The 26,731-nt window shown below is 53.0% G+C and overlaps 1 protein-coding gene across 6 annotated transcripts in view; it reads left to right on the forward strand.

The window, feature by feature from the left end:
• The first annotated feature begins 2,499 nt into the window (after positions 1-2,499).
• Positions 2,500-26,731, forward strand: part of TRPV3 (transient receptor potential cation channel subfamily V member 3) — a 29,504-nt gene continuing 5,272 nt past the window's right edge. For 3 of the 6 annotated variants that reach the window (XM_053911156.1, XM_045199366.2, XM_053911159.1), the window contains exons 1-15: positions 2,505-2,624; positions 3,092-3,144; positions 4,767-4,887; positions 10,461-10,565; positions 10,705-10,791; positions 11,769-11,947; positions 12,699-12,875; positions 15,558-15,698; positions 17,302-17,582; positions 19,153-19,329; positions 20,318-20,476; positions 21,189-21,290; positions 22,393-22,466; positions 24,753-24,918; positions 26,363-26,429. In XM_053911156.1, the coding sequence (XP_053767131.1) occupies positions 3,117-3,144; positions 4,767-4,887; positions 10,461-10,565; positions 10,705-10,791; positions 11,769-11,947; positions 12,699-12,875; positions 15,558-15,698; positions 17,302-17,582; positions 19,153-19,329; positions 20,318-20,476; positions 21,189-21,290; positions 22,393-22,466; positions 24,753-24,918; positions 26,363-26,429 (1,864 nt within the window). In that variant the 5' untranslated portion in view covers positions 2,505-2,624; positions 3,092-3,116. Of the gene's footprint in view, positions 2,625-3,091; positions 3,145-4,766; positions 4,888-10,460; positions 10,566-10,704; positions 10,792-11,768; positions 11,948-12,698; positions 12,876-15,557; positions 15,699-17,301; positions 17,583-19,152; positions 19,330-20,317; positions 20,477-21,188; positions 21,291-22,392; positions 22,467-24,752; positions 24,919-26,362; positions 26,430-26,731 lie in introns of all 6 variants that reach the window. The other 3 variants (XM_053911157.1, XM_024565079.3, XM_053911158.1) reach the window with 2 other exon arrangements.

Below are 26,731 nucleotides of genomic sequence, written 5' to 3' on the forward strand. Positions count from 1 at the left end.
CGCACCTCTTTAGGCTCTACCTGAAAATTCATTGGCAGAGAGGGAGCTGAGGTCACTGGTGAAGGGAGCACACAGCAGGGATCATGGCTGCACCAGGGAACACCAAGGAGCAAGGAGCTCCATTGTGGGGGCAGGTTGTTAATCCTCCCAGGCTCCCAGGCATTGGGGCGGCTGTGAGTAACTGCTTAGGGGCATGTACGTGGTGGTGGTGGTGGTGGAGGTGGAGCAGGCAAAGCTCGGTTCTGCAGTTCTGCGGGGGGAATAGGCTTGGAAGAAAGAGGCAGGACTTCTGGCTCCACACTCCTGCTGCTGCGCTGTGTGGGCCCCAAACACAGGTCTGGAGTCCTACCGGGAAGCACCAGCTGGCACTGGCTTTGGTGTGAGGTGCTGGCTCAGCCTAGCCAGTCACTTCCCTTCCTGTCCGACCACGTGACGACAGAGTCCTCAGCAGGGCCTTGTGCCCCTTGCCTGTGAGACTAGGCCAGCACAGCCCTTTGTGACAGGGCTCCAGGCTGACTCAGTGGCCTGGGGTCACTCAGTGGGCTGCAGCTGGACTTGGCAGAGCACCTCTGATACCCCAGAGTTTCAATACCACCCAAACACATCACCACTCCTTGAACGTCTGGGGTCTTTGGCCTCTGAGTTCCTCTCCTGTGGCTGTCCTGTGGAGACCATCCTTCCTTCCTCCTTTCAAGTCCAACCCAAATGCTCGCCTCCCACCTCCCCATTAGAGGCACTTCCTCCCTCCTTGGTGGCCTGAGTCCTTTTTGTCCTTACAACCTGCCAGGTGTGGGTAGGGTTTCATAGTTCCTGGAGGAGGAGACCACCTTCTCCATTTCTGAACCCCATGCTGGTCCCTGGCTGCCCTGCCTTGTCTGTCACCCTGGGCTGCCGCTTGTGTTGGATTAAATGGGCCGGAGCTGTGTTTCCATGTGTATGGGGTGGGAGTGGGGGACATGGCTCTGAGTATGTCTGGTGATGTGGCCCCTGCTCCCTCCCACAGCAGAGGGGGTTCCCTTACTCATTGTTGGGTACAGTGTGCTCCCTTTTGGGAGGGAGATGGGGAGGCCTTTTGAACTAGCTCTATCCCGGCCTTTGAAAAAATGTGCTGACACCAGGAAAAGCATCAACACTGGAATTTGGCAGCAGCCTCACCCCCAGGGCTCTTGGGCAGTCAGAAACAAGCCAGGAGGGGTGAGGGACACAGTCTGGAGGGGCAATTACCTGAGTAAGACAGGGAGAACTGTGCTTGATCACAGAATGGGCTTTAATGTGGAATTCCGGGCAGTGATGAGATTTTGAATTGTGTGCATGGGAGCTTTGGGACCCTCTTGACTTAAATAGTAAGAACAACCCCTTACATTAGCCACCTGAGGCCTGTTGACCCCGAAGCCAGGTTTTCTGCTCCTTCCTGGGCACAGGGCCTGCTGTTCCATGGTCAGAAGCTGAAGCTTGAGCCTCCTCCTGCCTCTCCCCGGCCTGGCAGGTTATGGGGATGAGGGATCAAGGGGCATGTCTCATGGCAGTCAGGGAAGTCCCTGCTGCATCAGTCTCTGGCGCCGAACCTGTCTGCAGAGACTTCCTGCTCCATCCCAGTTCCATCTCGCCTGTGGGAGCAGGTGTGTAATTCCCGAGTGACGTGGAGACAGGCAGGGCCACCCCAACCTGGCTCCGCCCCTTCACAGCCTTGGCCTGATCGTAGGGAGAGCACAGAGTCTTCCCTGATGCAAGTGCCCAGGGCAGTTGCTGGGAGAATGAATCAGCTCGGCAAAAACAATAATAGCTAATAGCTGTCTCCATTTATCGAGTACTTTCTGTCCTCTGGGCCTTTTTCTATGTGTTCTCCCATTTAATCCCCACAGCAACTCAGTAACTGTGATGGGGGAAGGGGGTTTATGATGCCCATTTCACAGATGAGAAAACTGAGGCTGGGGAGAATGACTTGGCTGGAGTCATATAGTCAGAAATGGGCGAGGCTGTCTGACACCAAGATCTGTGGTGCATCATTTCTAGTGGGAGCATTGACTGGGGACTTCTGTCTCTGAGGGGATCTGATCCCAGGCTCTGAAGGACTGCTACCAAGTCTTGGGGCTGGCCCCTCTGAGGTCTCCCAGTCGAGCCTCAGCAGTGGCCTTGCCTCCCAGGGGTCAGGACAGAGCAATTGACTGTTCAATAAGCCCTCCCACCAGTAGAACCTCTGACTCTTCACAGCATCTTTGAGAAGTAGGCATTGATTCCCATTTCTCAGTTGGGGAAACTGAGGCTCATAATGTGAATCATCCAATACAAGAGAGGGAAGAGTTGAGACCAGAACATTGGCCTTGACACTGGCTGCCTCCTCACCTTCTCCTGGGTCAGGGGTGAGGCTGCCATGTGGGTGTGGAGGTGATTCAGGCATGGCACGTGGGCGGGCGGGCAGTGCAGCCAGCTGGTGGGTGTGGCCTGCCTGGTGCCAAGGGCAGGTGGCCCAGCCAGTTCTGCCTCTGAAGCCTCATTCCAGCCATCTCTCTCCCTGTGATGAGAGCCTCCTGCTGCCTCAGCCACAGTCCCACTGAGGGGCCTTGGGCCCGGGACATTCGGTGATCTCAGAGCAAGGGCAGCCACTGCCACCTGGACTTCACCAGGTGAGTTGCCACACAGGCAGCCAGTGTCCTTCAAAGCCCCGAGGAAGTCAGGGAGAGCTCCTTAGGGTTGGGAAGGAGTGTGAAGCTCAGCAGGGGAAACAAAGCTGGACATGAGCTCTTGGCCTTGGGGAGGGTCCAAGAGCACAGGTTCTGGTGGGCCCAGGGTCCCTTCCCTGAGGTTTGGGTGTCTGGTGGAGGGAGAACTCTCACAGCTGCCCAGGCCAGAGGTAAGGCTCCTGTCTTCCTAGCAGGCCCGGGGATGTGGCTCTCTAGAGCACGGGTGTGTTGGGACTTCAGGATGGGGTGAGGTGGCTCCAGAGCTTGAGAGGGACAGTGTCCAGGCATTCTACAGGTGCTGGGCCAGCAGGCATGGGGGCTCCCTTGTGGCTGTGGGCCTTGTCCATCTCCAAGGAAAGGCTATTCCAGTCAGTGTTAGAGCTTGGGAGACACAACCTCCTACTTTCCAGGTGGAAGCCTGCTCTGGAGACAGGGATGCCGAGGCAACGAGAGAATCCAGCTGGTGAGAACACAGAGCTTACAGGGTGACTCAGGGAGCTAATTACAGCTGCCACACTCTTAGTCCAGGGTTCTCTTGAACCTCTGTCCCTCGCTGCCCACTACTGGCCCACACTCACAGGCCCAGGGAAAAGAGGGTGGAGTAGCCAAGTGGCATGCATAGGGTCCTTGGGGACCATTTAGTCCATTTCTCAGAATAGAAGCCAGAGGCCCAGGGAGGTGTGGGAGACATGCCTTTCATCCTTCTTTTTTACTCTTGGCCTGCATGTCTGTGCATCTGGCTGTTTCGATCATCTCTCACTGGGCTGCTCCACCCTTTGGCCTTGATGCCCCTCTTCAGAGCTCCCTGCCTCCAGGTGCCTGAACTCAGGGCCAAAGGTCTCTGCTGAATGACTCCTCCCCTCCTGAGTCGCTCATTTTAGTTTGTGTAGGGGGGCTGTGACATTTCTAAACCTCACCCCAGTATGATGACAACCTGCTCCAGATACTTCCTCCAGAAAGCTTTCTTATTTGGGGCAGGATCACCAGTGGCCCCAGTTCTACTCCCCTGACTGGTCTCTTCTTACAGAAATCTGTCCCTGCCCCTCACCCCCAGTGACTCGGAGGGAGTTCTCTGAGGGCTGCACAGGCTGAGAATGGCCCCCATCAACTGTAGAGTCACCCCCTGTCCACACAACCCTTGTCCCTTGACATCTCCCCCTATATGGCCAGGCCACCCTTCCCCCCAGCAGCCTCCTCCTGGATCCCTGGCCTCTGATGTCCCCATGCCACACACAGCCTGCTCTCTCTAATGTGGCTGTCTCCTGTGTCCCCCACTGCCCTGGGATCTGCCACAGCTCTTGCCTGGTGTTCAGGCCCTCCCAACCTGGCCCATCCTGCTCCCAAGCCTCTCGCTGCCAGGGCTCCCCACAAACAACCCAGGCTCTCTGGCCACACCAGCTCCTTGCCACTCACTCAACTTTTTGGCTCAGGCCATCCATCTGCTTGGATTGCTCTTCCTCTCTCCACCATCTCCTCAGAAGATGTATCAGCCCCTCATTCCAGCATCTCCCTCCCAGCCCAGCACGGGATCCAGCCGTACTAAGTATCAGTAAAGCAGGTCTGGATGGAGGGGCTGCCCCTCTGTCCCTGGGGAAGGGGGCTCCGTTGCTCTGAGGATTAGTGTGTTAGTTGCAGAGACCACCAGAGTGTGGAGAAATCCAAAAAGCAGAGGGGTTGAAGCCGTGTTATTAGGAGCATAGTGTCCAGAGCAAAGGAGCTGACGAGTCCTGTTCTGTCAAGGACAGCTCCGAGCACAAAATCAGACGCGAGCACTGGGACGGCAGAATGTCTTCTCAGGAGCCCACCTGGAGGTTGATGCAGCTGGAGATGACGTCCTGAGAGAGGCTCAGGGAGTGGTGGTCTGGAGGCTCTGTGGGGCTCTCCTAGGACCCACAGGCACAGGGTGCCGGAGCAGGGAGCAGGGAAAGTTTTAGGCACAGTCTCCCTGACAAGAATTGGTGGCCTGGGAAGGGAGAGAGTGAGCTCCCCATCCTAGGTGGTGTAAGCTGGGGGCACAGGGGGCCTGAAGCCCCCTGAAGCTCCTTCCTGCCCCTTAACCTGAACTGTGCTGTGGCTGTGTACTAGCCATGGATGCCCACCCCAAGGAGCTGGTGCCCCTGATGGGCAGAAAAGCCACCATCCCCGGCGGGAATACTGTTGTCCTGCAGGAGAAGAGGCCAACAGAGGTCACCCCCACTAAGAAGAGGTAAGACTGGCAGACCTGGGCCTGGGTGCTGTGCTGCGAGGGTGCAGCAGTCCTGGTGCCCACCCTCCGGAGCCCTTGTCTGGGGTGGACCCGAGAGTCTCAGTTTCATCTGCGGTGGTCTGGTGCCCAACCGGGTACATATAACTGGGGCGATGTGGGGAAACCACACTGCAAACTGAGGGGGCTGAGCTGGGGAGGTCAGTATGGCTGGAATAATCAGGGAGGCCTTCCTGAAGGGGTCAGGGGGCACTGAGGTAGGAACATTCAGGAAGGCTCCTGGGGGAGGTAAGGGATGGCTGGAGCCATCCTGGAGACAAGGAGCAAAAGGTGGGTGGAGGTTCCAGGTGGCTGGGATATTCTCGTGCACATCCCCTGCGTGCCCAGCCAGATTATTCGCCCTCTGTAACTCCGCCTGTGTGACAGGAACACCAGCAATGGCACCGACTCATAGGATGATGGTTGGTGGGGATTGTGCCATCAAAGTGCTCAGCACAGTGCCTGGCCCGCAGTCAGTGCCCAACACATGTTGGCATTGATACTGTTTTTGTTGCCTTGAGCTTCATCTTCATCGTCATCATTGTCTTCCTCACTCCACAGGGCCCCTGGGACCTGGGCAGGGCTGAGATGGTTATGACTACTTCCCAGCTGGGAACATGGAGGAGGGATAGCACTTCTCCAGGGTCACACCTGTCTCCTGAGCTGTCTCCGCTGTAGTCCATCCATCTTCTCAGCCTATTTGGTGCCCCTCAAACCTGAATGCCCCTTCTCCACCCCAGCTGTGCTTCCCCTGGCTCTGGGGTGGGCCCTCTGCTCTAGGTTGGCCCATTTTTGCTGCCTCCTCTGCCCCTGTCCCAAACACATTCTTGGGCCAGAGGTGAGCTTGGTGCTTTCCCTTATGTTGGATTGAGTAATAATCCCCGGTCTTCTGTGCATCTGGTCTAGGCATGGGCCCAGGCTGGGGAGTCTAGGACATGGGAAGAAGATTGCTTGCCCCTGCTCACTGTCTGGTTGGTGAGAGGGGGCACCAGAGAGAATGAGAAGTGCTCTGGAGAGAGGGTGAACTAGGCAGGCTAGGACCTGAGGAGGGGCAGGTAATGCTGATCCTGTGGGCAGTCTCAGGACACTTCCTGGAGGAGGTGATATTAGAGTGATGATGGCAGGTGGAGAGGAGGAGGGAGGGCATCCTGGGCAGGGGCTGGGGGCAGGGACCAGTGAGGAGTCCCATGTGGTTGAAGTGCTGGATGGGTGGGGGAATTCGAGGAGATGAGTTCCAGTCGGACTGGGTCTTTGTGGTCAGTTAAGGAGAATGGACAAAACAGAAGGCAGTGGGGAGCCACAGAGGGCTTCACATGAAAGGGAGGGCATGGCGAGATTTGTATTTTGGAAAGGATATTCTGGGTGATCTGGGTGGATGTTGGACTGGAGGAGAAGCTGTTCGGAAGCCCAAGTGGTAAAGTCTGAGCTTGGGTGGTTAGCGGTGGAGAAAAGCGGGCCAGTCAGAGAGACATTAGGATGATGGGGTCCACAGGGTCAACTATGGGAGGAGAGGGAGAATGAAAAACAAAAAACATCCCCTTCTTCTGGTGGTGGGAGCTGGAGGGATGATGGAGACCTCTCTGACATGGGCACGTCAGAGGAGAAGGAACAGGGTCAGGAGGAATAAGTCAAGTTCAGGTGTGAAATGTTGGCTGACAGGTGCCCAAGGGACATCCAAAGGGAAGCTCCATCCTGGAGCACAGTAGAGAAAATTCATAGGCCAGACAGGTCCGTGGGGCAGCCTGGGTCTGGGTGGGTTTGTCTGGGTAAGAGCAGAGGGATTCTTGAGCTAAGCCACCAAATACTACTCCCCTCCTTCCTCTCTTCCCATGCCCGCTCCCCCCCCCCCCGCAACTCCTCTGCCCCCTACCTTGTGTTCCCAGGGGAGGTTTGAATCTGAGGGAAGGATTGGAAGCAGGGTTTCAGGAAAACTCCAGGTTCTTCCAGCAGTCAAGCTGTGTTTTTTGAGCCCATCCCTGTTCATGAGCTTAGCTCCTAGCTCCACTCTGCCTATGGCCTTAACCAGTCAAGGGCCTGGGTGTTAGACCTTTTTCTCAGCGAGTGGAGGCCCCTTCTCCTTCCCGAGGGTTCTCTGAAGGCCTTGTGTGCCTACTTCTCCCAAGGCCCTGAAAATGTGGACACTTCCCTCAGGACTGGGTATAGGACTCCTCAGGTCTAGAAAGAAAAAGAAAAGAAGAGAAAAGAAAAGAAAAAGTATACGTAAACAAAGAAGGAAATTCTGACCACTATGGAGATATGTACTAATGGCAGAATTGAAGGCACCAAGAAATCTAGATTGGGGAGAGATTTTTGGAGAGACTTTTCCTGAACCATCACAGCACGCCTGCTAATCCCTATAAGTAGCTGTCACTGTGACTATATTACTGGGCCTTGGGCAAGGTGATGCCCAGGGACAGAGACGCAGGCTAATAAAGGCTGTGGAGGAGTTGGCCTCAGAGCATGTGGGCATTTCTTGGGACAAAGCAGGTGAGAGAGGCTCCTGGGTGGGCCTGTCTGAGTAAGAGCAGAGCTACCCTTGAGCTAGGCCACCACACACCATCCTCCTGCCTTTCTTCTTTGCCTCCAGAGAGACAAATGCAGGAGAAATGGTGCAGAGCTATCTGTTCACTTGAGTTAACAACACTCAGGTGGTGCCCTGGCTAGTGTGGCTCAGTGAATTGAGCACCAGCCTGCAAATCAAGGGGTTGCTGGTTTGATTCCCAGTCAGGACACATGCCTGGGTTGTGGGCCAGGTCCCCAGTGGGGGCCAAGTGAGAAGCAACCACGCATTGATGTTTCTCTCCCTCTCTTTCCCCTCACTCTAAAAATAAATAAAAACAAACACCCAGGTGGTGCCCTTTGGTGTGGGCCAAAGATAGGAATAAACAATGGCAAAGGTCCAGGAAGTCACAAGATCTTGCCATTGGCTCATGATGGAGGGTGAGAGGTGGCATGTGCAAGTAGGGTAGAGCAGGCCCTCGTGGTCCTGCAGCTTCCTGCCCCAGGAGTTAGATCCTTCCCCACCGTTGGGTCCTCTCCAGCCTGGCTCTCACCACTCTTCTTCCAGGCCCTCGAAGACCTCCTTTCTCTTCCAGGGCCCTTACCTTCCTTCCAGATGTTTCTTTCACACTGCTCTCTCTGATTCCAGGGCTTTTCCCAAAGTTCATTTGCCAGGTTCATTTCAAATCCCACCTGACAGAGCACAGAGCCTTCCCCATTCCTGCCCCCAGTTGGGAGGACCTTCTCCTCCCCCGAGCTCCTACACTCTCTCCGAAGAGGTAGCATAGTCAGGGCCTCTGGAAAGGTCATGCCTGCCCTCCAGGCCCCCAGGTTTCCTACACGGAGCACACTTGTAGTTTTTGAGGAAGTGGCTGAGTCAGTGAAGGAGCAGGCAAGACGAGGAGAGAAGGAGTGGGTGAGTTGATGAGTAAGCCAACCATGGGCTCCGCACAGCCCCTCAGCATGAGTGAGGTCACTTCCCTGTGAGATGGGGACATGCTTCCTCCCTTCCCTCGGGCCCTCCATCTCCAGGCCTGGAGTGGGTAGACGCTTTCATGATTTGGTTTCCTGGGCCATTCTCAAGATCCCTGCGGGCTCTGGGAGGAGGCCCTGAAAGGAGGAGTGGAAGAGAGTCAGAGGGCTCCTTCTTAGAGTCCTGTGCAAGGCTGGGGATGAGAGGTGAGGACTTTGGGCACCTGAAAGTCCAGAGGGAGGCACCTGAGGGATGCAGCCTCCAAACATTACAGTGTAGGGCTGTGGCTGTCTGTGTGCTTGTCGGTCCAGCTCACCGGTCTCTCCATCTATTCACCTACTTATTCACACAGCTACTAATTTCTCAGCCACTCTCCCTTCCTTCTCTCCTCTCTCCCTCCCTTCTTCTCTCCTCCCTTCCTCCCTCCCTCCCTCCCTCCCTTCCTCCCTCCCTCCCTCCCTCCTTCCCTTCCTTCCTCCCTTCCTTCCTTCCTTCCTTTCTTCCTTCTTTCCTTCCTTCCCTGTATGAATCCACCCATCCATCCATCATCTACCCATCTATTCATCCATCCACTCATCACACATCTGTCCACCTATCCCACCAGCTATTCTTCTCACTCATTTATCTTTCACTCACCACCTATCCACCTCTCTGCTCACCCATTTAGTTAGGTCTTCTGAGTGTCAGGACCATTGTTAAGTTCTGGTGAATCAAGGATGAAACAATTTGTAGCTGCTGCATTGAGGAATGTATAGCTGAAGGACAGTGTGTTGTATAGAGTGAGTAAAGCAACTCACACTTTACCAGTGCCCTGGTCTGTTCACTAGGGCCAGTTCAGACCAACACACTAGAACAGTAACTGTGAGGGGAGAGGTTTTGCCCACTTGTTCACCTCTTTACCCCCAGTTCCTAGAACAGTGCCTGGAACCTTGCAGGCTCTTGACAAATATTTGTGAAGTAAATGTACTATGGAGGAGTGCAGAGAGGTAGGGATAGCTTTGGGGTGGCTCTTGTGGGGGCATTTCAGGAGGCAGGTGGCAGGAGGCCACAGTCCAGGCCAGGTGATGGAGCCAGGTCACAGAGTCAACACTTACTCTGCAGCAGCCGTGTGGTGGGGGTGTTGCTGTCACAGAGGTCATCCTCAGCTTGGTCATCGCTAGAAGGTGTGTCTCTGCGTGTATGGTTGTGGGTTTGGAGAGCATGGATGTTTGCATTTGTGGGTGTGTCCAAAGGCAGGCCGAGGCTGTGTCTGGCTGGGAAGTCACCTCCTGGGTGTGTATCTTGCCTCTTATGGGACAGTGGGTCTCTGCTTCCCCCGGGCTCTGAGCTCTCCTGTCTCTTCTCCCAGCCCCAGGGAAGAGCGTCCCCTTCACTCGTCCCTCCATTGCTCCTCACCTCCCCAGTCTAAAGCACTTTCCTGAGTTTTCCTTCCTGACAGGATCCCCAGCATGAGTGATGATGAAAGGGGGTCAAGTGTGGGGGTGGGGACTGTCCCTGAGCAGCCAGTGTAGCTCCAGCCCTTCACCTCTCCCTCAAGAGCCAAGAAAGGCTCCTGTGGGTCTCATGGTCTCAGGATGTTGCGGGGAGGGTTCTGTCTCCCACCTGAGGCAGGAGGGGCTGCTGGGGTGGGGGATGGAGGCATTAGCTCCCATTGCCATGTTTCCCATCCCTGATGAGTCCCTGGCCCCTGGAGGCAGCTGCAGACAAGAACCCCTCTCAGGTGGTAGGCCACCCCAGTAGAGACCCCTGGATTCATCTAGCCAGTATTTCTAGAGAGAAGGCACCCAGTTTTGAATCCAGGCCCTGACGCCTTCCTGCTGTGTGACCTTAGGCAAGTTGCTTGACCTCAGAGCCTGCCTATGAGATGGGCGTGAGGACAATATAACCCCCCCTCCCCCCAACACACACACACAGGGTTGCTGTGGGGTGAGGCGAGACCACATGGGCACGGAGTCCAGCATGCAGCTGGTGGAGTGCGTGGACACCCTTGGCAGCAGGGTTGCAGGGCACACAGGCGCACAGGCCCTGCTCTAGTTCTAATGGCCTCACTTGGTTGTCCCCCCAGTGCACACTTCTTCCTGGAGATAGAAGGGTTTGAGCCCAACCCCACTGTCGCCAAGACCTCCCCACCCATCTTCTCCAAGCCTATGGATTCCAACATCCGGCAGTGGTGAGTATGATGACCCGCTGCCCTGGCTGGCCTTCAGCTGGAGAGGACGGTGGGCCACTTGGCCAGGCCTGGCTGTGGCATGCTAATGTTGTTCATTTTTAAATGTGTCCCTTTTTCTTCTCTGCTCCCTCTCCTCCAGCCTCTCTGGCAACTGTGATGACATGGACTCCCCACAATCTCCTCAGGATGATGTGACAGAGACACCATCCAATCCCAACAGTCCTGGGTGAGCTTGGCCCTTCCCCTCCTCCCACAATGCCTGACAGGCTAATTCCAGAAGGACAGGCACTGGGCCCCTGAGTAAAAAAAAAGAAGCTGCCACTCCTGGGGGGTTGGAACAAATTTCTGGGCCTGTGGCTGTGATGTGTAGGAAATTTATTGGGGGAGGGGAGTATTACATTTTATAAACTATAAAAGTAATACTCATCCATTACAGTATGTAGTAAAATGAGATCTTAATGCAATCCCATAGATGTAAATTTAAAATACACACATATAGCTCTGGCTGGTGGTTGGAGTGTTGTCCCATACGCCAGGAGGGTTGTGGGTTCGATTTCCAGTCAGGGCACATACTTAGGTCATGGGCTCGATCTCTGGTAGGGAGCATGTATGGGAGACAACCAATTGATATTTATCTCTCACGTTGATGTTTCTCTCTCTCTCTGTCTCTCCTTTCCTCTCTAAAAAATCAGTAAATATATCCTTGGATAAGGATTAAAAAAGTGAAAATAAGAAAATTAAAATACACTCATATAAACCATCAAATATCAATGTACATTTTGCAAGAGCACATACAGACAAAGGATACCTGTCAACACATTAACATAGTTTTCATTCGGAGTGTGTGGGCGGGGAGGGATAGATGAAAAAATTCAAATAATACAAAATATGAAAGTGAAATTTCCCTTCCCCTAATCCCATACTTTCAAGGTAATCACTATTAAGTTAAGCATATATCCTTCCTATTCGTGACTCTGTACATCTGAATATACATTTGATATGATGTGATTGCATTTGGAATAGAAGGGGAGACTGTGTAGGGCACCATGGGTCCCAGGGGCCCACAGCATGAATGGAGGAGGTTTCAGGCATCGCCACAGGCATGCGGAGATGCAGTGTCCCGTAGGCACAGCAGCTCTGGTGGGGGGAGGGGGGAAAGGGTGGTGGTGCACGTGTGGTGAGATGAAAATTTTCTGGCCTCAGTGCACACCTGGCCAAAGAAGAGCGGAGACGACAAAAGAAGCGGCTGAAGAAGCGCATCTTTGTGGCTGTGTCTGAGGGCTGCGTGGAGGAGCTGCTGGGGCTGCTGGTGGAGCTGCAGGAGCTTTGCAAGAGGCGCCGTGGCCTGGATGTGCCTGGTCAGTGCTTGGCCACGGCAGAAGGTGCAGGGCTGGGGGCTCCTGCGGGGCTCCTGCTGTCCACTATCCTTCCCATTAACCCATTGCGCTGGCGTGTGAGGAACCCTGAATGTCGGGTTAGGGACTTTGAACCTGACTTTGAGGGCAATGGAGGGGCTCAGACAGGTGAGGGTCACGTCATTCACGCTACTGCCTGGAGAATGGGGGTGAAACTGGAGAAGGCCGCTGTCCAGGCAGAATTGGGGCCCCAGCAGCAGGCTGAGGGAGGGGGAGCAGCACTCAGGCAGTGGCATTGGCAGGACTCAAGGACATGGGCAGTGAGGGGGAGGGAGGAGTCAGGCGGTGCCATCGGTGACTTCATGGATGGTGGCGTCCCCAAGCTGTCTTGGGGACTAGGGGAGTAGCAGGCTAGGGAAGTCTCTATTTGTAGGCTACCAGGAGGGGGCAGGCTGGAGATTTGGGGGTGTTAGCACTGAAGCAGAAGCTGGGGAGCAATGCAGTAGGTGGGATTGCCCCCTACCAGGGAGAGAGCGAAGAAGCCAAAGTGAAAGTCCTCGGATAAGGCTCTCTTGGGCCTCTGTGAAGGAGGAGCCAGCAGAGGAGCTGGAGCAGAGCGTGTGGGGGGTGGGGGGGGGCGGGCTAAGGGAGGCCATCGGGGGCATGCAGTAAGGTCTTGAGGTCTGAGGCGGCAGCTCCCACATCCTAGCCTCCTCTCCTCTGGGCTGGGAGGGCAGAGGGCCCCTCCAGCAGCTCCACCCTGTGACCCTGCCTGCAGACTTCCTCATGCACAAGCTGACAGCCTCAGACACAGGGAAGACCTGCCTGATGAAGGCCTTGCTGAACATCAACCCCCACACCAAGGAGATCGTGCGGATCCTGCTCGCCTTTGCTGATGAGAACGACATTCTGGACAGATTCATCAATGCCGAGTACACTGAGGAGGCCTACGAAGGTACCTGCCTGAGGGAGGGGCGTGTGGACAGCAGGGACAGCCAGGCCGTGCAGAGGCGCTGCTGTCACTGAAAGCCCAAAGCACATAGCGTGGCACTCAGCACATAGCAGGACTCCTGTCTTCCTTCCTTCATTCTGCAAATAATTTTGAGCACTGGCCCCATGCCAGGCATTGTTTTTGGCACCAGGGTGCGGTGGTGAACAAGACAGATGAAGGCCACTGCTCTAAACAGGGTGATTTTAGATGAAAAATGCTTTGAAAACAAAATAAAAAGAGATAATGTGACCAAAAGTGAGTGGGGATGGGCAACTTTAGGGTAGATGGTCAGAGAAGTGACCTTTGGCCTGACCTGCTGAGAAGGATCCAGAACAGCCTGAGATAGTAATGAATGTGGCACATTTGAGTGATAGAGAGAAGGCTGGAGATGAGGTTAGAGAGCTGGGTGGGGCCAACACCTGGCAACTATTAGTATCATCATCATCATCATCATCATCATCATCATCAACAACTGTCCCACTGGATCTCAGTTTAGTGGCTTCTTTCTTAGGTGGTCCAGGGATGGAGCAAGGGACCCCCGGGGATAGTGTTTCCCTGGCCAGGAATAATCAGTTGTGAATAATCAGTAAGGTGGATCCTCATCTGAGTTTTCAGAGTCAATAAACATCCCATTGGGATCTTATGAGGTGCTTGTGGCAAAAGGGTGGGCTCGAGAATTACTGGGTGCTGCCTGAATGACATGCCAGGGGCCCTGAGCATCTCGGCCTTTTGCCAATGGGAGTCAGCTAGGGCCCTTAACTTATTTCGCATACACGAAAAGTCAAGGATTGTGAAAAACTAAAAGTTATAAATTGGAAGAAAGGAAACCCCGGGAAGATTGTGGCAACTGAGTGCCGAGCAACACTTTGAGTTCCCTGGTAGCCAAAGTAAAGAGAGAAACTGAGCAAGCTATATAATATTTTCAGCCTGTCACTAGGGAGTCGATACTAGCCCTGTGGCCAGGGAGGTTTAGGCAGCGCCTCAGACTTTTCTCTCTTGACTCTTCTCCCTTTTCAGTCCCCCTGTCTCCCCTCTTTTCTTCTTTCCAGCATTACAGGGACTTCCAGACTCCTCTTTCTAGCAGCATGTTCTTGAGGGTAGGGATGGACTTTGCTTTCCCCACAGTGGACTCTCTGGTGCCCTTGGGGCCTCACCTAAGAGGTCCTTAATAAATATTTTTTTGAATGAGTGAATAAGTAAAGATTAGTGTCTCTGTTAAGGCTTTGCTGTACTGGCTGGAAATCCTTACCTCTCTCCTTTTTCAGTCTCCCCTTGTCCTTTGCTTCCTTCATGAATCTGTGTCTTGCTGGTGGGTTAGTGGGGGGGCTGTGGGTACCCCACCCCTCTGCATGGTGGGAGGAACCATTTATTTCTGTCTTCCTAGACACCTACCCCTACCCTTCCCCCTGATGCCATCTGTTGACACCTTCCCTTCCCTGTTCTAGGTACTCCCTGTAAGGGAAGCGTTTTCCCTTACTTTGGGCAATCACCTTGCCTTTCTGAGAGCCTCAGTTTCCCCATCTTGGTAGAGGCTAATATTTCCTCCCTATACTGCTTAAGAGGCATACAATGACAACTTTTCAAATATTATTATTTTTAGTAGTTTATCAGAGGCCTTCAGATTTAATTGAATAAATTGTTTTTTTAAAAAAACAATTTAAAGAATTCTTAGTTCTTTTATACACCAGGAATTTATTTTTATGTATGGCAAGATGGTAGCTCTTTGGAAAACGCTGTTTCTGGAGGGACATTCGGAGACAACCCCCCTCCTTTGTCTCCCCACTTCCTGCCTCCTCCATCCGGAGGGTCTGAAGGCTCCACCCACAGGCTTAAAGTTCTACCTCCACTTCCCTGCTGCTGGTCCCTTGTTCCTATCCTCAGTCACCAGCACCAGCCACCTAGCACCCAGGCCAGACACCTGGACGTCACCCGAGACAACCTTTCTTCCCCAAGCCCACAGACCATTCGGCGGACTCTTTCTCGTAGTGTTCTTTGGGCCTTATTATCTCTTTCTCCACTGGAGCAACAGTCCCGCATAAGTCTAGGCTCTTTTTCAAACATCCTCCAATTTTGCAGCCAGTGACCTGAAAATGCACATGTACGAAAACCCCAAACTTTGGACGTGTCACTTCTCTGCTGCAACACGTGCTGACTTCCCATGGCCCTTGGGATGAAGTTCTACCTCTTACCCTGGCTTATCAGGCCCTGAGCTGGCCCCATCCAGCCTTGTTAAATTTCCCTGATGGCAGTTTGAGAGGCCACTTCTGGGAAGCCCCTCAGCCCACTGACCTGGATTAAGAGCCCTGCTGGTACTAGAGCTCCCCCACCTCCCTGTGTGGCAGCACTTAATTTTCAGCGAGTCTGTGCTTCTTCAGAACAAAAATCAAAACTGCATCCTGTGTGCACTGTATCCCCAGCTCCAGGTTAGGAAGCACGGAGCAGGCGCTCAATAAATAGTCCTTGCTTTCATGTAAGATTGAAGCAAAGAATGAAGTTGGGACTCTTGGCAGCTGGCGACACCAAGACCAGACAGGCAGCTTATTTTGCCACGGTTCGGTGGAGGTCAGAAGGGGAAAGAGGCCAGACAGGGTTTGCCACTGGGGTCTCAGCTGCTGAGCACCCTCACGCCTCCCACCCTGTCCGCAGGGCAGACAGCGCTGAGCATTGCCATCGAGCGGCGGCAGGGAGACATCACAGCGCTGCTCATCGCTGCGGGCGCTGACGTCAATGCCCACGCCAAAGGGGTCTTCTTCAACCCCAAGTACCAGCACGAAGGCTTCTACTTCGGTGGGTCCGCCAGTCCAGCAGGGGATAGGGGTTATAGTCCGGGAGGAGGGCGGGGGGAGGAGCCGCCCCGCCCCACCGGGCAGCCTTTGTCTGAAGAGGTGCTTAGGGGGCTGGGGGCTGGGGTCTGGAGAGCCCACTGCGAACTTCTGCCTCTCAGACTTGTCCTGGAGAGCAGAACTTGGACCAGAGTCGGGGCAGAGCAGGTCCGTCTCAATCGGGCCAGAGAGGGAGGGGCTGGGGAGGTGGGGAGTCTGCAGTCAGGGAGTGTCACCGGGAAACCTAAAAAAGGCACACAGGTGATCTAAGAGGAGCAGAGACTTCGGGAGGCAGAACGAGGAGATGGCCCTAGTTTACAGGCGAAGCAACAGGTTCTGAGCAAGGAAATGACTCGCCCCGGTGTAGTAGACAGCTGATGTAGGTGTCCTAGCCGCCAGCTCTGACCTTTGGCCAATGTGCTCAGTGCCTCTCAGGACTGCAAAGGGAGTCAGAAGTGTGAGTCTGAAAATTCCCTACTGACAGGCTAAGGAGTCCGAAAGCAATTGGGCTTAGGATGTTTTAGGGCAAGAAAATATTTTTAAATGTGTAATTTAGATACAGAAAATTTGCCCACTTTAATTTAAAGTTCCACTCATTTCCACAAATGCATGACCCCGTGACCGGGACAGGAAACAGACAGCCCTATCACAGCAAAATGTCCCCAGCACAGCTTCGTGGTCAGCCCTGCTTCCCACCCCGCTCCAGCCCACTGGCCTGTTATCTCTTCTGGGTGGTTTCTGAAGCAGCAGGACTAGGTGGGTCTGGGCGGCCTTGAGGACAGGGTCTTGTCCAGCCCACTGCCCAATGCCAGACCTGGTTGGAGCCAGCACTGGGAAACACTCACTGGGTGGGATGAACAAAGGGGACAGGAAGCAGTGGGAGCTAAGCCGCACACCTGCCGTTGGCTCCTGGTTCTGCCCCAGGCTTGCTGTGTGACCAGGTGTGACTCACCTGCCTTCATTCTTCTTAAATATTTACTGGGCACTTACTATATACACTGGGTGCTGTTCTAGGTGTTTGAACTATATTAGTGAACAAAACAAGGGCCCTTGCCCTCATGGAACTTCTATTCTATGTGGGAAAGAGAACATCAATAATAAGCACAATAAATTCCATTAAGTCATACGTTAGAAAGTGATAAATGCCACTGAAAAGATAAAAAGTAAAGCATGAGGAGTGGAAACAGAGTTCTAGGGCAGGGAGGAGGTGGATTTCAGTTCTAAATAGGGCAGTTAGGGTGACTCATTGAACAGGTGACATTTGTACAAAGACTTGAAGGAGGTGAGGGAGTAAGTGATGCAGGTATTTGAGAAACAGCACTCCAGATAGAGGGGACAGCCTGTGCAAAGGCCCTGGAGTAGGAAAATGCCTGGTGTGTTTAAGAAAAGGGGTTATTGCGATAATCTAGCTTCAGTTTCTACCCATAAAAAGGGAACTGGGGAGAGGGACCGGGAGCCTCAGGGGTCCATCCTACTGAGATGGTCAGGACATGGGCTTCAGTCCTGGGACTTGGGGAACACCACTCCAGTCCATGAGAGAACTGAGCCCCTGTGCTAACCTCCCTCAGGCGAGACACCCCTGGCCCTGGCAGCATGTACCAACCAGCCCGAGATTGTGCAGCTGCTTATGGAGAATGAGCAGACGGACATCACCTCACAGGACTCACGGGGCAACAACATCCTCCATGCGCTGGTGACGGTGGCTGAAGACTTCAAGACCCAGAATGACTTTGTTATGCACATGTATGACATTATCTTGCTCAGGAGCGGCAACTGGGAGCTGGAGACCATGCGCAACAACGACGGCCTCACCCCGCTGCAGCTGGCCGCCAAGCTGGGCAAGGCCGAGGTGGGGCTTGGGGGCAGGTGGGAGGGCAGGAGGCACTCTACCATCTGCCAGCCCTGGGGCCCCATAGGTCACCTGTCGGCCGGGGAAAGGTTCGGTTGTGGCCGGAGGTGGGTTTGCTCTGAGAGACCACATAGAGCTACTGAGATGCAGTGTAAGGGCCCACCCTCTGGGTTTTAGTCCCTGATACTCCATGTTTCTGTCTCCCGCCCTGGCACCCCTCTCTCTGGGGCCAGAGTTGGGGAGCCTTAAAGCCATAGTGACACAATATCTCAAATGCCTTGTGACCGAAGATTCTTCTGTGGCAGGAGGCTGGGAGGCTCGGGGCCTTCAGCCTCTCAGGAGGACAGGAGTCCCAAAATGGCTGCTCTGGGTCCAGAGCCAATGGGCTGCTACTCCCCAGCTCTGGAGAAACCCCAGCCTGTCCATCAGGTTGCAACTCTGAGCCAAGACCCCAGCAGAGCATGGGGCTGCTTATGGCCCTTTGTGCCCATAAGCAGCTTAACCAGGAGCTTTGGTGGAGACTTGAGCTGGGGTGGGCTCCCATCTCTTGGTGGTGGAGCCATGCTTGCTCTGAGATCAAGGTGATGGGTGGGGAGTGGGTGCCCTGAGTGCCTTGGGTCTTGGTCCAATGGTGAGAGTTGGGACCCACAAGGGACCTTCTCATTCTCTTGTTGGGGGAGGAGAAATGGAGACTGGCTTTGACAAAGGAGGAATCGCATCTTTCCTCTTCCCTTCCCCACCTCCCCCCCTTCCATCCTTCCCATGCTTAAGACACAGACACTGTCTTTGGGGAGACTTGTCCTTACCCTGGGAGCACTCTGCCTGAGATGAGACAGGAACCCCATTGAGTCATGTGAGCTCCGGCTCTGACACTGCCCTCTTCAACAGGCCCCTCCTCCTGGGCCTTGGGTTGGTGCCCCAGGAAGCCCCAGGGTACTAGGGTACCTCGGAGCTCAGCTTTTGGGGGCTAGTGAGCTGGAGAGCTGTGGCTATCCATCTGGCCTGCCCTTTGAAACCACCCAGAAGCTTACAAGATATGCCTGGGCCCCCCTCCAAAGATTTGGATTGATTTACACAGTGGTGTGGGATTTTTTTTTCCCTCCCAGCCCCTGTGGGATTTGTTAATGTTCCCCAGTGACCTAATATGCAGCAGCATTAGAGTGGGTCCTCCGGGCTCTCTGCAAGGCTGGTATCTTGCATCACCCTGTGTCTGGCCAGAGCAGTGAGCCTCATCTGGCCGGGTCTTGATTGAGGGGCGGATAGGGAAGCTGGAACTTCTAGCTTCTTCTCAGATCCAGACCAAATAGAAATTCTCTCTCACAATTGTCAGTTCCCAGATTCTTCACTGAACTGGGTGTTAAGAGCCGGTTGTATAGCTTTCCCCACGTACAAAGGGCCTTTGCACCTTTGTCTCTGGTATTCACAGTCTCGCCGATTCCACAGAGAAAGCCAGGCCCAGGGGTCACGGCAACTGCGGGACCCAGTCCGTCCTTGATGGGAGCATCTTCCCGGCTCTCTTGGCCCCACACTCCATTCTGTGGCTAACTGTTGTTCCTCTTCCTGTCCTCAGATCCTGAAGTACATCCTCAGTCGTGAGATCAAGGAGAAGCCCCTCCGGAGCCTGTCCAGGAAGTTCACCGACTGGGCATATGGGCCCGTTTCGTCCTCACTCTATGACCTCACCAATGTGGACACCACGACAGACAGCTCGGTGCTGGAAATCATCGTCTACAACACCAACATCGATGTGGGTCTCCCAGAGGGCTGGGGAAAGGCAGGGGTGGGGGCCGGGCTCTGGGGAAACTGGGAAGACCTCATGCCACTAACTGGACATGTCTGCAACCCCTCATTTCTTTGCCTTAGTGGGCAGAGTTGGCACAATATGGGCAGGGCCTGTGTGGAGTTCACTTGCTCCCAGAGGTCCTTGGGTGAGGTCCTCATGGTCCCTGAATCCTGGGCAGTGTGGGTGTGGAGGTGGAAATGGTTGGTGTTGATCTTCTCCATCTTGTTTCTCCCCCACTACCCCTCTCACTCTATGTGACCATGCTTAGAATTCCCTTTGCCTCCAAACCTGAACCCAAATGAGGGTCAGGGAGTACATAGTTCTGGCAACCAGGGAGGCCTTCCTGGAGGAGGCCAGAGGGGGAGGCCAGTGAAGCTGGAGGGGAAGAGAGAGGATCAGCAGTGAGCAGATTTTGGCTCTGGGGATAGTGAGGCAGCAGACTGGATCCTCATTCTTTACATTTTACCAAGAATCATGCTTCCCAGAGCCTGACTACTCTGGGGTCTTCATGGACCCTCAGGGCACCCTGGTGGGTAGTGCAGTTTGATTGCTATCAGTTGTATAGATGAGGAGACAGAAGGACAAGAGAGGGTCAGGGACTTTCCTAAGGTTACACAGTGACGAGGGGCTAAGTTGGAGCTACAGCCCCAGTCACACTCCTTCTCCCTTCCAGCCCTTGCTCCCCATTGAACATCAGATGCCCCTGTTGGAACCCTGGCTCCTGTGGTGTTTGGCTGCTGCCTGGGCCCACTGGCAAGGGACCTCAGGAGACAGAAATTACTCTCCTGACATTTCCTGCCAAACCAGTCCCTTGGACATAATGACTGTCCGCCCCCCGCCCCCCCACCTGCCAGAGGCAGTGCTGACTCAGAGCTTCTTTTGAAATGAGGGCCTTTGACAATGGTTCCCCACTCCCCTCCTGTCCATGGTGACTGTGGTGGTCTTCCCTCAGAACCGGCACGAAATGCTGACTCTGGAGCCCCTGCACACACTGCTACGGATAAAATGGAAGAAGTTTGCCAAGTACATGTTCTTCCTGTCCTTCTGCTTTTATTTCTTCTACAACATCACCTTGACTCTCATCTGTTACTACCGACCGAGGGAGGAGGAGGTAGGTAGGCCCCTTGGTGTGGGGGATGGGGAGGTCAGAGCTGCAGGAACTTGGAGCTGTCCCCCAAATTTCTTCTCCTCTCTGGGAAACCAGGCCCAGAGGCAAGGAGATTCTTGTCGGATCCCCTAATTGTTGTCCCTCATAGTTTCTAGGGAACTGAATATGTCTCTAGTGCTTAGCTGGACTAAGCCCCAGGTGCTGAGCCCCAGGCTGACCCATACTGGGGGAGACCTGGAGATTTAGGAGACCCAGGGCCCAAACTCTGTCTAAATCTAGGGCTGATTGTGTGTTTCTGATGTGAGGGCCACAGGATACAGAGGGAGGGGGAAGTTGCTTCCACAAGATTTCCCACCACGCTGGACCTAGGTTTCCATCCATTACTTGGGGCTTTACAGAGTTTCAGCTTTATCGAACTGTGATGAGGCCTGTGAGTGTCTGGATGTGGACGGGTTCTTGTAAAGACAAGGGGTGTGAGGCGTGAGGGCTGTTAGCCTGTTCCTCACTGTAGAGATCTGGGTTCCTGGCGTGGTGGGGAAGGCAGGGGAGGGGGCTGCGGTTCCCTGTCTAGCCCACAGACATCGGGCTTCCTGCTGGCTGCTGGCCAGGCCTGAGGGTTCAGCGTGTGCACCTGCACAGTCCCTCCAGAGCTGGCACTCCCCTTGCCCTCGGCATGCCCCACCCCGCACCATTCATTCCCTCCCCTTCTTCCCAGGCCCTCCCACACCCCCTGGCCCTGACGCACAACATGGGGTGGCTGCAGCTCTTAGGAAGGATGTTCGTGCTCATCTGGGCCATGTGCATTTCTGTGAAAGAGGTGAGAACCCTTCCAGGTGACAATACAGGCAGGTGACAGCAGGCTTGGTTTCAATCCCACCCTGCTCTGCCATTACTGCTGGGGCCTTGGGCAGCCATTTCCATTCTAAGCTATAGATTCCTTAGTGACAAAATAGTAATAAATAAATAAGCAGGCCTATCTTACCTACTGCATCTCTGCACCCCTCCATCTATCTCTCATTCATCTACCCACCCCAGCCACTCGGTAACCCATCTTCCTTTCCCTTCCGTCCACCCATTCAGTCACCTGCCCTCTCTCGTCAACCTAGCCACTTGGTCTTCCATGTGAATGCCCACTCATCCCCACCCACTGTGCTTCCACCCTTCCACGTTGTCCTCTGTTTATCAATCTGTCACTTGATTGATCCATCATCCATCTATCCAACCAATGAGTCCACAGGTGTATTCTGAACATCACCTAATGAGGGGCCCTGGGGGAGGTGATAGGGAGAGAGGGTTTGTCCTCTGAGAGGATTTCAGCGGGACACAAACATCTAGACTTTGACACAGACTGTGAAAAGACTGCACTGGGTTCAGACCAGTGCTCAGGGGAAAAGAGATGACTTTTGTTGGGGACTGGGCACTTACTCTAGAAGGACTGGGCATGAGGACGTGGGGGACAAGGTCACTGCAGGGCGGGTGTGGGGAACAGCACAAAGGCTCCCAAGGTAGAAAGCTAGGCTATGCAGGGTGGGCAAAGGTAGGTTTACATTTGTGAGTATGTGAAACACCGAGTTTATTCTTGTATTACATTTTATGAATTATTGTATTATTATTATTATTATTAATCTATTTCCCCCCACCCCTGTATTTAGGGGCTGGCAGGGAGCTGCATGGCAGTGCTGGTTTACAGGTTCTGGGGTGCGGAGGACGGTGACAGACATACAGAGATCTGGGGGAGCATGCACTCTCACCCCGGGATGGCCTCTGCCCTCCAGGCACAGTCCCCTCTGTGGCCCTCTCCTGGGCTCTGGCTGGGCCTTCACACACTGAGTCTCCGTCCTAGGGAAAGACCTCCTTCCTTAGAGCCTCTGTTGAGAGGCCGGGAGAGACTGAAGCTTTTCTTTCCTTTCTGGCCTCAGGGCATTGCGATCTTTCTGCTGAGACCCTCAGATCTGCAGTCCATCCTCTCAGATGCCTGGTTTCACTTCGTCTTGTAAGTAGGTCTGTCCCCTTTGTCACCATCTCACAGGCAAGGCTAAAGTCCTATATATATATATATATGGTGGTTGCTGTGTCCCTCTAGGACAGCCATCCTACCATGTCACCATGCCCCAGTGTCCCAGGCATTCTGCCATACTCACGTGGCCAGGGGCCTCCTCTCTCACTTCTGGTAAGAGGCACACAGATGCCCATAGAGAGGTCCAGCAAACCCTAGGGCAGTGCCCTCCGTCGGGCTGCTGTGATGGCCAACTCCACCCTGCCATGGAACCCCAGGTAGCAGGCAGCACAGAGAACACATGAAGAAGCTTAGCAGTGCTGTTTACTTTTCTATGAAGGATTCCAGTGTAAGTTGCATGGGGTCTAGAATTTGCCATCTTGGACCTGGGCAGGCCAGAGCTGGAAAAGTACTTGAGAAGTCATTGGGTCTCATCTGCAGGTATGAAAACTGAGGCCCAGAGCAGGGAAGTGAGTCACTCACAAGTCACTTGGAAATTCAGTGACGTTGAAGCCAGTTCCGGCCTGTCCATCATTGTCTCCCCACGCCAGTGTAGGCTTCGCTCCCACCACAGAGCCCTTGCCAGAGAGCCTGGCTCAGCCCTGCCTGAATGAGGTCATGTGCAGCTGACACCAGAGACTTACGTGACCTTTCTCTAAATGAGCAGAGGCTAATTGAATCTGCAGCAGGGGTCGAAGAATGTTGATGCCGTAGCTCTGTGGATGCCCCTGAAGTCCCTGTTCTGAGTATTCGTGAGGCAGAGTCTATAGGACTTTGAATCTTGGCCTGATGTTTCCAATTACCTCGGTGTTTTATTAAGTATGTACCCGCCTTTCAGAGGCGTGAACCAAGCTCTTCATCCCTGTGACAGCAGCCCCGTGATGCAAGTCACACGAGAGCCTTTCAGAAAGTATGGTGATTCCAGAGAAAAGCCCACGTATACAGCCATCAGCTTTGCTGCAGACAAAAGGCACCAATGCATTGTCCTGCTTTTCTGCTTCTGAGCTGTTTTGTTAGTGTAGAGCGAGGTGTAGACATACTTCTTCGCTTCAGTCCCAAATGCACCGATCAGTCAAATATTTGCTTGTCACCACACGAGAGAAACTAGGTTGCCTGTGTCCTAACTTGAACTAGTTACATATTTTATAACGGTGGAGACGGCCTGATGTTATAAGCAACAGAGGGCTTTACCTAGATGTCCGCGTAACTGACGGCGCGCGCACACACTGTGCAGGCGTAGATTCTGAGCTCGTATATTCGGCACGTATTGTACTTAAAAAGTTTTAAGTTGTGGAAAAATATGCATGACGTTAACATGACCATCTTAACCATTTCTAAGTGTGCAGTTCAGTGCCGTTAAGTATTCACGTTGCTGTGCAGCCAGGTTCTTGGTTTCTTTTTCTGGCAAAACTGAAACTGTACCCATTAAACAACAGCTCCCTAGTCCCCTCCCCCAGCCCTTGGTGACCACCATTCTACTTTCTGACTCTGTGCATTTGACCACTCGAAGGACGTCATGTACGTGAAATCATATAGTATTTGTCTTTTTGTGACACTCCAATGAGTGTACTTGGTATAGTACTTTTTTAAAAGGTAAAAAAAGCAGGTTTGAGATTTTTTTTTTATGATTGGCTTATAAGTATAAATATTGTCAACTTGTATCATTTGGGTTAAAAATGCAATCATTCATTGCATTCTCTACTCCAGTAGTTCTGAAATCTATGTGAGAATCAGAAATCACGTGGGTGTTTTTAAAAATGCGCAGCCTCCTGGGCTGCTCTCCAAATCTTCTGAACCAGAATCTCCTGCGGCCCTGGGGATCTGAGTTTTAAAAACGTCAGCTGTTGCCCTGGCCGGTATGGCTTAGTTGATTGGAGCATTGTCCCGTGTACCAAAAGTCTGTGGGTTCAATTCCTGGTCAGGGCACATGCCTAGGTTGCAGGTTTGATCCCCGTTCAGGGCACATATGGGATGCAACCAATCTACATTTCTCTCTCACATGATGTTTCTCTCTTTGTCTTTCTCTGTTCCTCTCTCTCTAAACATTAAAAATAAAAAAAAAAAAGGTCAGTGGCAACCAGCCCACTGCTGGCCCCAACCTGCATCTGGCGATGTGGTCTGGGTTTTAGACACAGTCTAACAGGCCTGGGGCAGCCTTATCCACTTTTTCAGCATCGGCTACCAGGGCGGTGGTATAGGGTTTAAAGGGAGGTTGGGGGTGTGACTGTCTGCCCTGATGCTGAGAAGTAAGTAAGGCCCTTGTCTCCTGTGTCTCCTGAACAGTTTTGTCCAAGCAGTGCTTGTGATACTCTCTGTCTTCTTGTACTTGTTTGCCTACAAAGAGTACCTCGCCTGCCTCGTGCTGGCCATGGCCCTGGGCTGGGCGAACATGCTCTACTACACGCGGGGGTTCCAGTCCATGGGCATGTACAGCGTCATGATCCAGAAGGTTCGTTTCGGGGCTGGCAGGGCCCTCAGAGAATGTTCCTTTTTCAGCCGGGGAAACAGAGGTCTGGAGAGCAAAAGGGGTTGCCCAAGGGACAGGCCGCTGCTCTTCTTCTGAAAGCCATGGTCTCCATCTGCCTTTGGTCAGCTCTAAGTGTCCAGACCGAGTGCCTGGGCTTGGCGGGCATTGGGAAGGGGTTCACTTTGTGAAGGAAGGTTCTCACCACCAGGCAGTGGTGTGCTGGTATTTAACAACTGGCTCCCTGGGAAATGCACGCACACAGACACATCAGTGTCTATTACAAAATTTACTACATAAAGGATGTAACACACAATTTCCTTTCTAAATAATAATAAAACATACAATAGTCTTTATTGTAAATCCCACATAGGTAGTTGAATCTCGCTGAATGATTTGTTGATTTTTGTTGAACTCCTGTATCTGCTGCTAACCTGTGGTTGCAACTGACAAATTGAGCATCATTCCAATGTAAATGTTGGTTGATATTTTTCTTTAAGGAGTGAAACGAAGGTGAAACAATGAAGGCGTGTTGGTATTTCAGTTGGTTGTCTATGATGTGAGCCACTTATTTACTGAATTGGATAATAGTTTTCAAATACTAGAAGGCAACTTTGTTAATGTTAGTGTGCTGTTCACGATGTAGCAATTATCGATAGGACACATTTTTAAGTTTAATCTGCTTTAACATTTTCCCCATTGCTGTCTTTACTCTAGATCGAGACAGTCTCTGATCTGTAGCATTTCCCAATTTCTGTGGCGTAAATACTCCCACCCTAGCTGGTTTCCAGCTACCAACATGATGTCACGGAGCTGGAGTGAGATGCACAGTAACACCATGAATAGTGTTTCCACCACAGGGCTATGATAGATATAAATAACTTTCAGAGCGTAGATCATTGTAAAGTGTAGTAAAATAGCCAAGAAGTGATGAGTTTTGATGATTCATTATCTCTATTTTTAATATCATTTATTTACTTATAAGTTTATATGATTTAATTTTTATTAATGGCTGCATTTAACAAGCAGCTCACAAAATTCATGAAAATGTCAAAGCCAGCTCCGGTGAGCTGGTAGGAGTTGGCTCCGGCACACCACTGCCCCCAGGAAGTGTGAGGGTTCCAGATGTGACTGTGAGGAAAGGTGTCCGAGGGCACAGCGAAGCAGCGGGGCGACACAGACTGTGTTCCAGGAGGGAGGAGGGAGGAGGAAGGAGGGGAGAGAGCGAGGACAGAAGGCCTCCTGGAGAAGGTGGGGTCCAGAGCTGCGCTTCGGAGCATTGGCTGACGGAGATGAGGGGAGGGGGAGTGGCCTGCGTGAGGCCACGGTAGGGCAGGAGCCTGGGGGTGGGGCATGGGAAGCAGTAAGATTAATGTGCAGTGACTGTGTGCTTAGACCTTACCCTCAAATTTCATTTCTTCCGTTGTAGGTCATTTTGCATGATGTTCTGAAGTTCTTGTTTGTGTATATCGTGTTCTTACTTGGATTCGGAGTAGGTAATTGATTTATGAATAATACTAACTCCCACTTTGGTAAAGCCCTTTATACCGATGTCAAGAGGATGAAGCACATAGCAGCCTCAGCAACAATTATATCAGCTACCAGCAGAGCCCGTGCTGGGCGTTGCCTTTTCCAAGCACTATCTTTTTACCTCTCTCCACCTCTCAGTCAAGGGGGAATCATCATCCCTGATCATAGGTAACTGAGGCTTAGACTGCAGGATTCGAACCAGGCCTGTCACTCCTACCCACCCCGCTGTGGGACACACCTCCCACTCTCACAGCCGTCCATGTGGCCC

This window comes from Desmodus rotundus, chromosome 9, assembly GCF_022682495.2.
Source record: "Desmodus rotundus isolate HL8 chromosome 9, HLdesRot8A.1, whole genome shotgun sequence".
Lineage (NCBI taxonomy): Eukaryota > Metazoa > Chordata > Mammalia > Chiroptera > Phyllostomidae > Desmodus > Desmodus rotundus.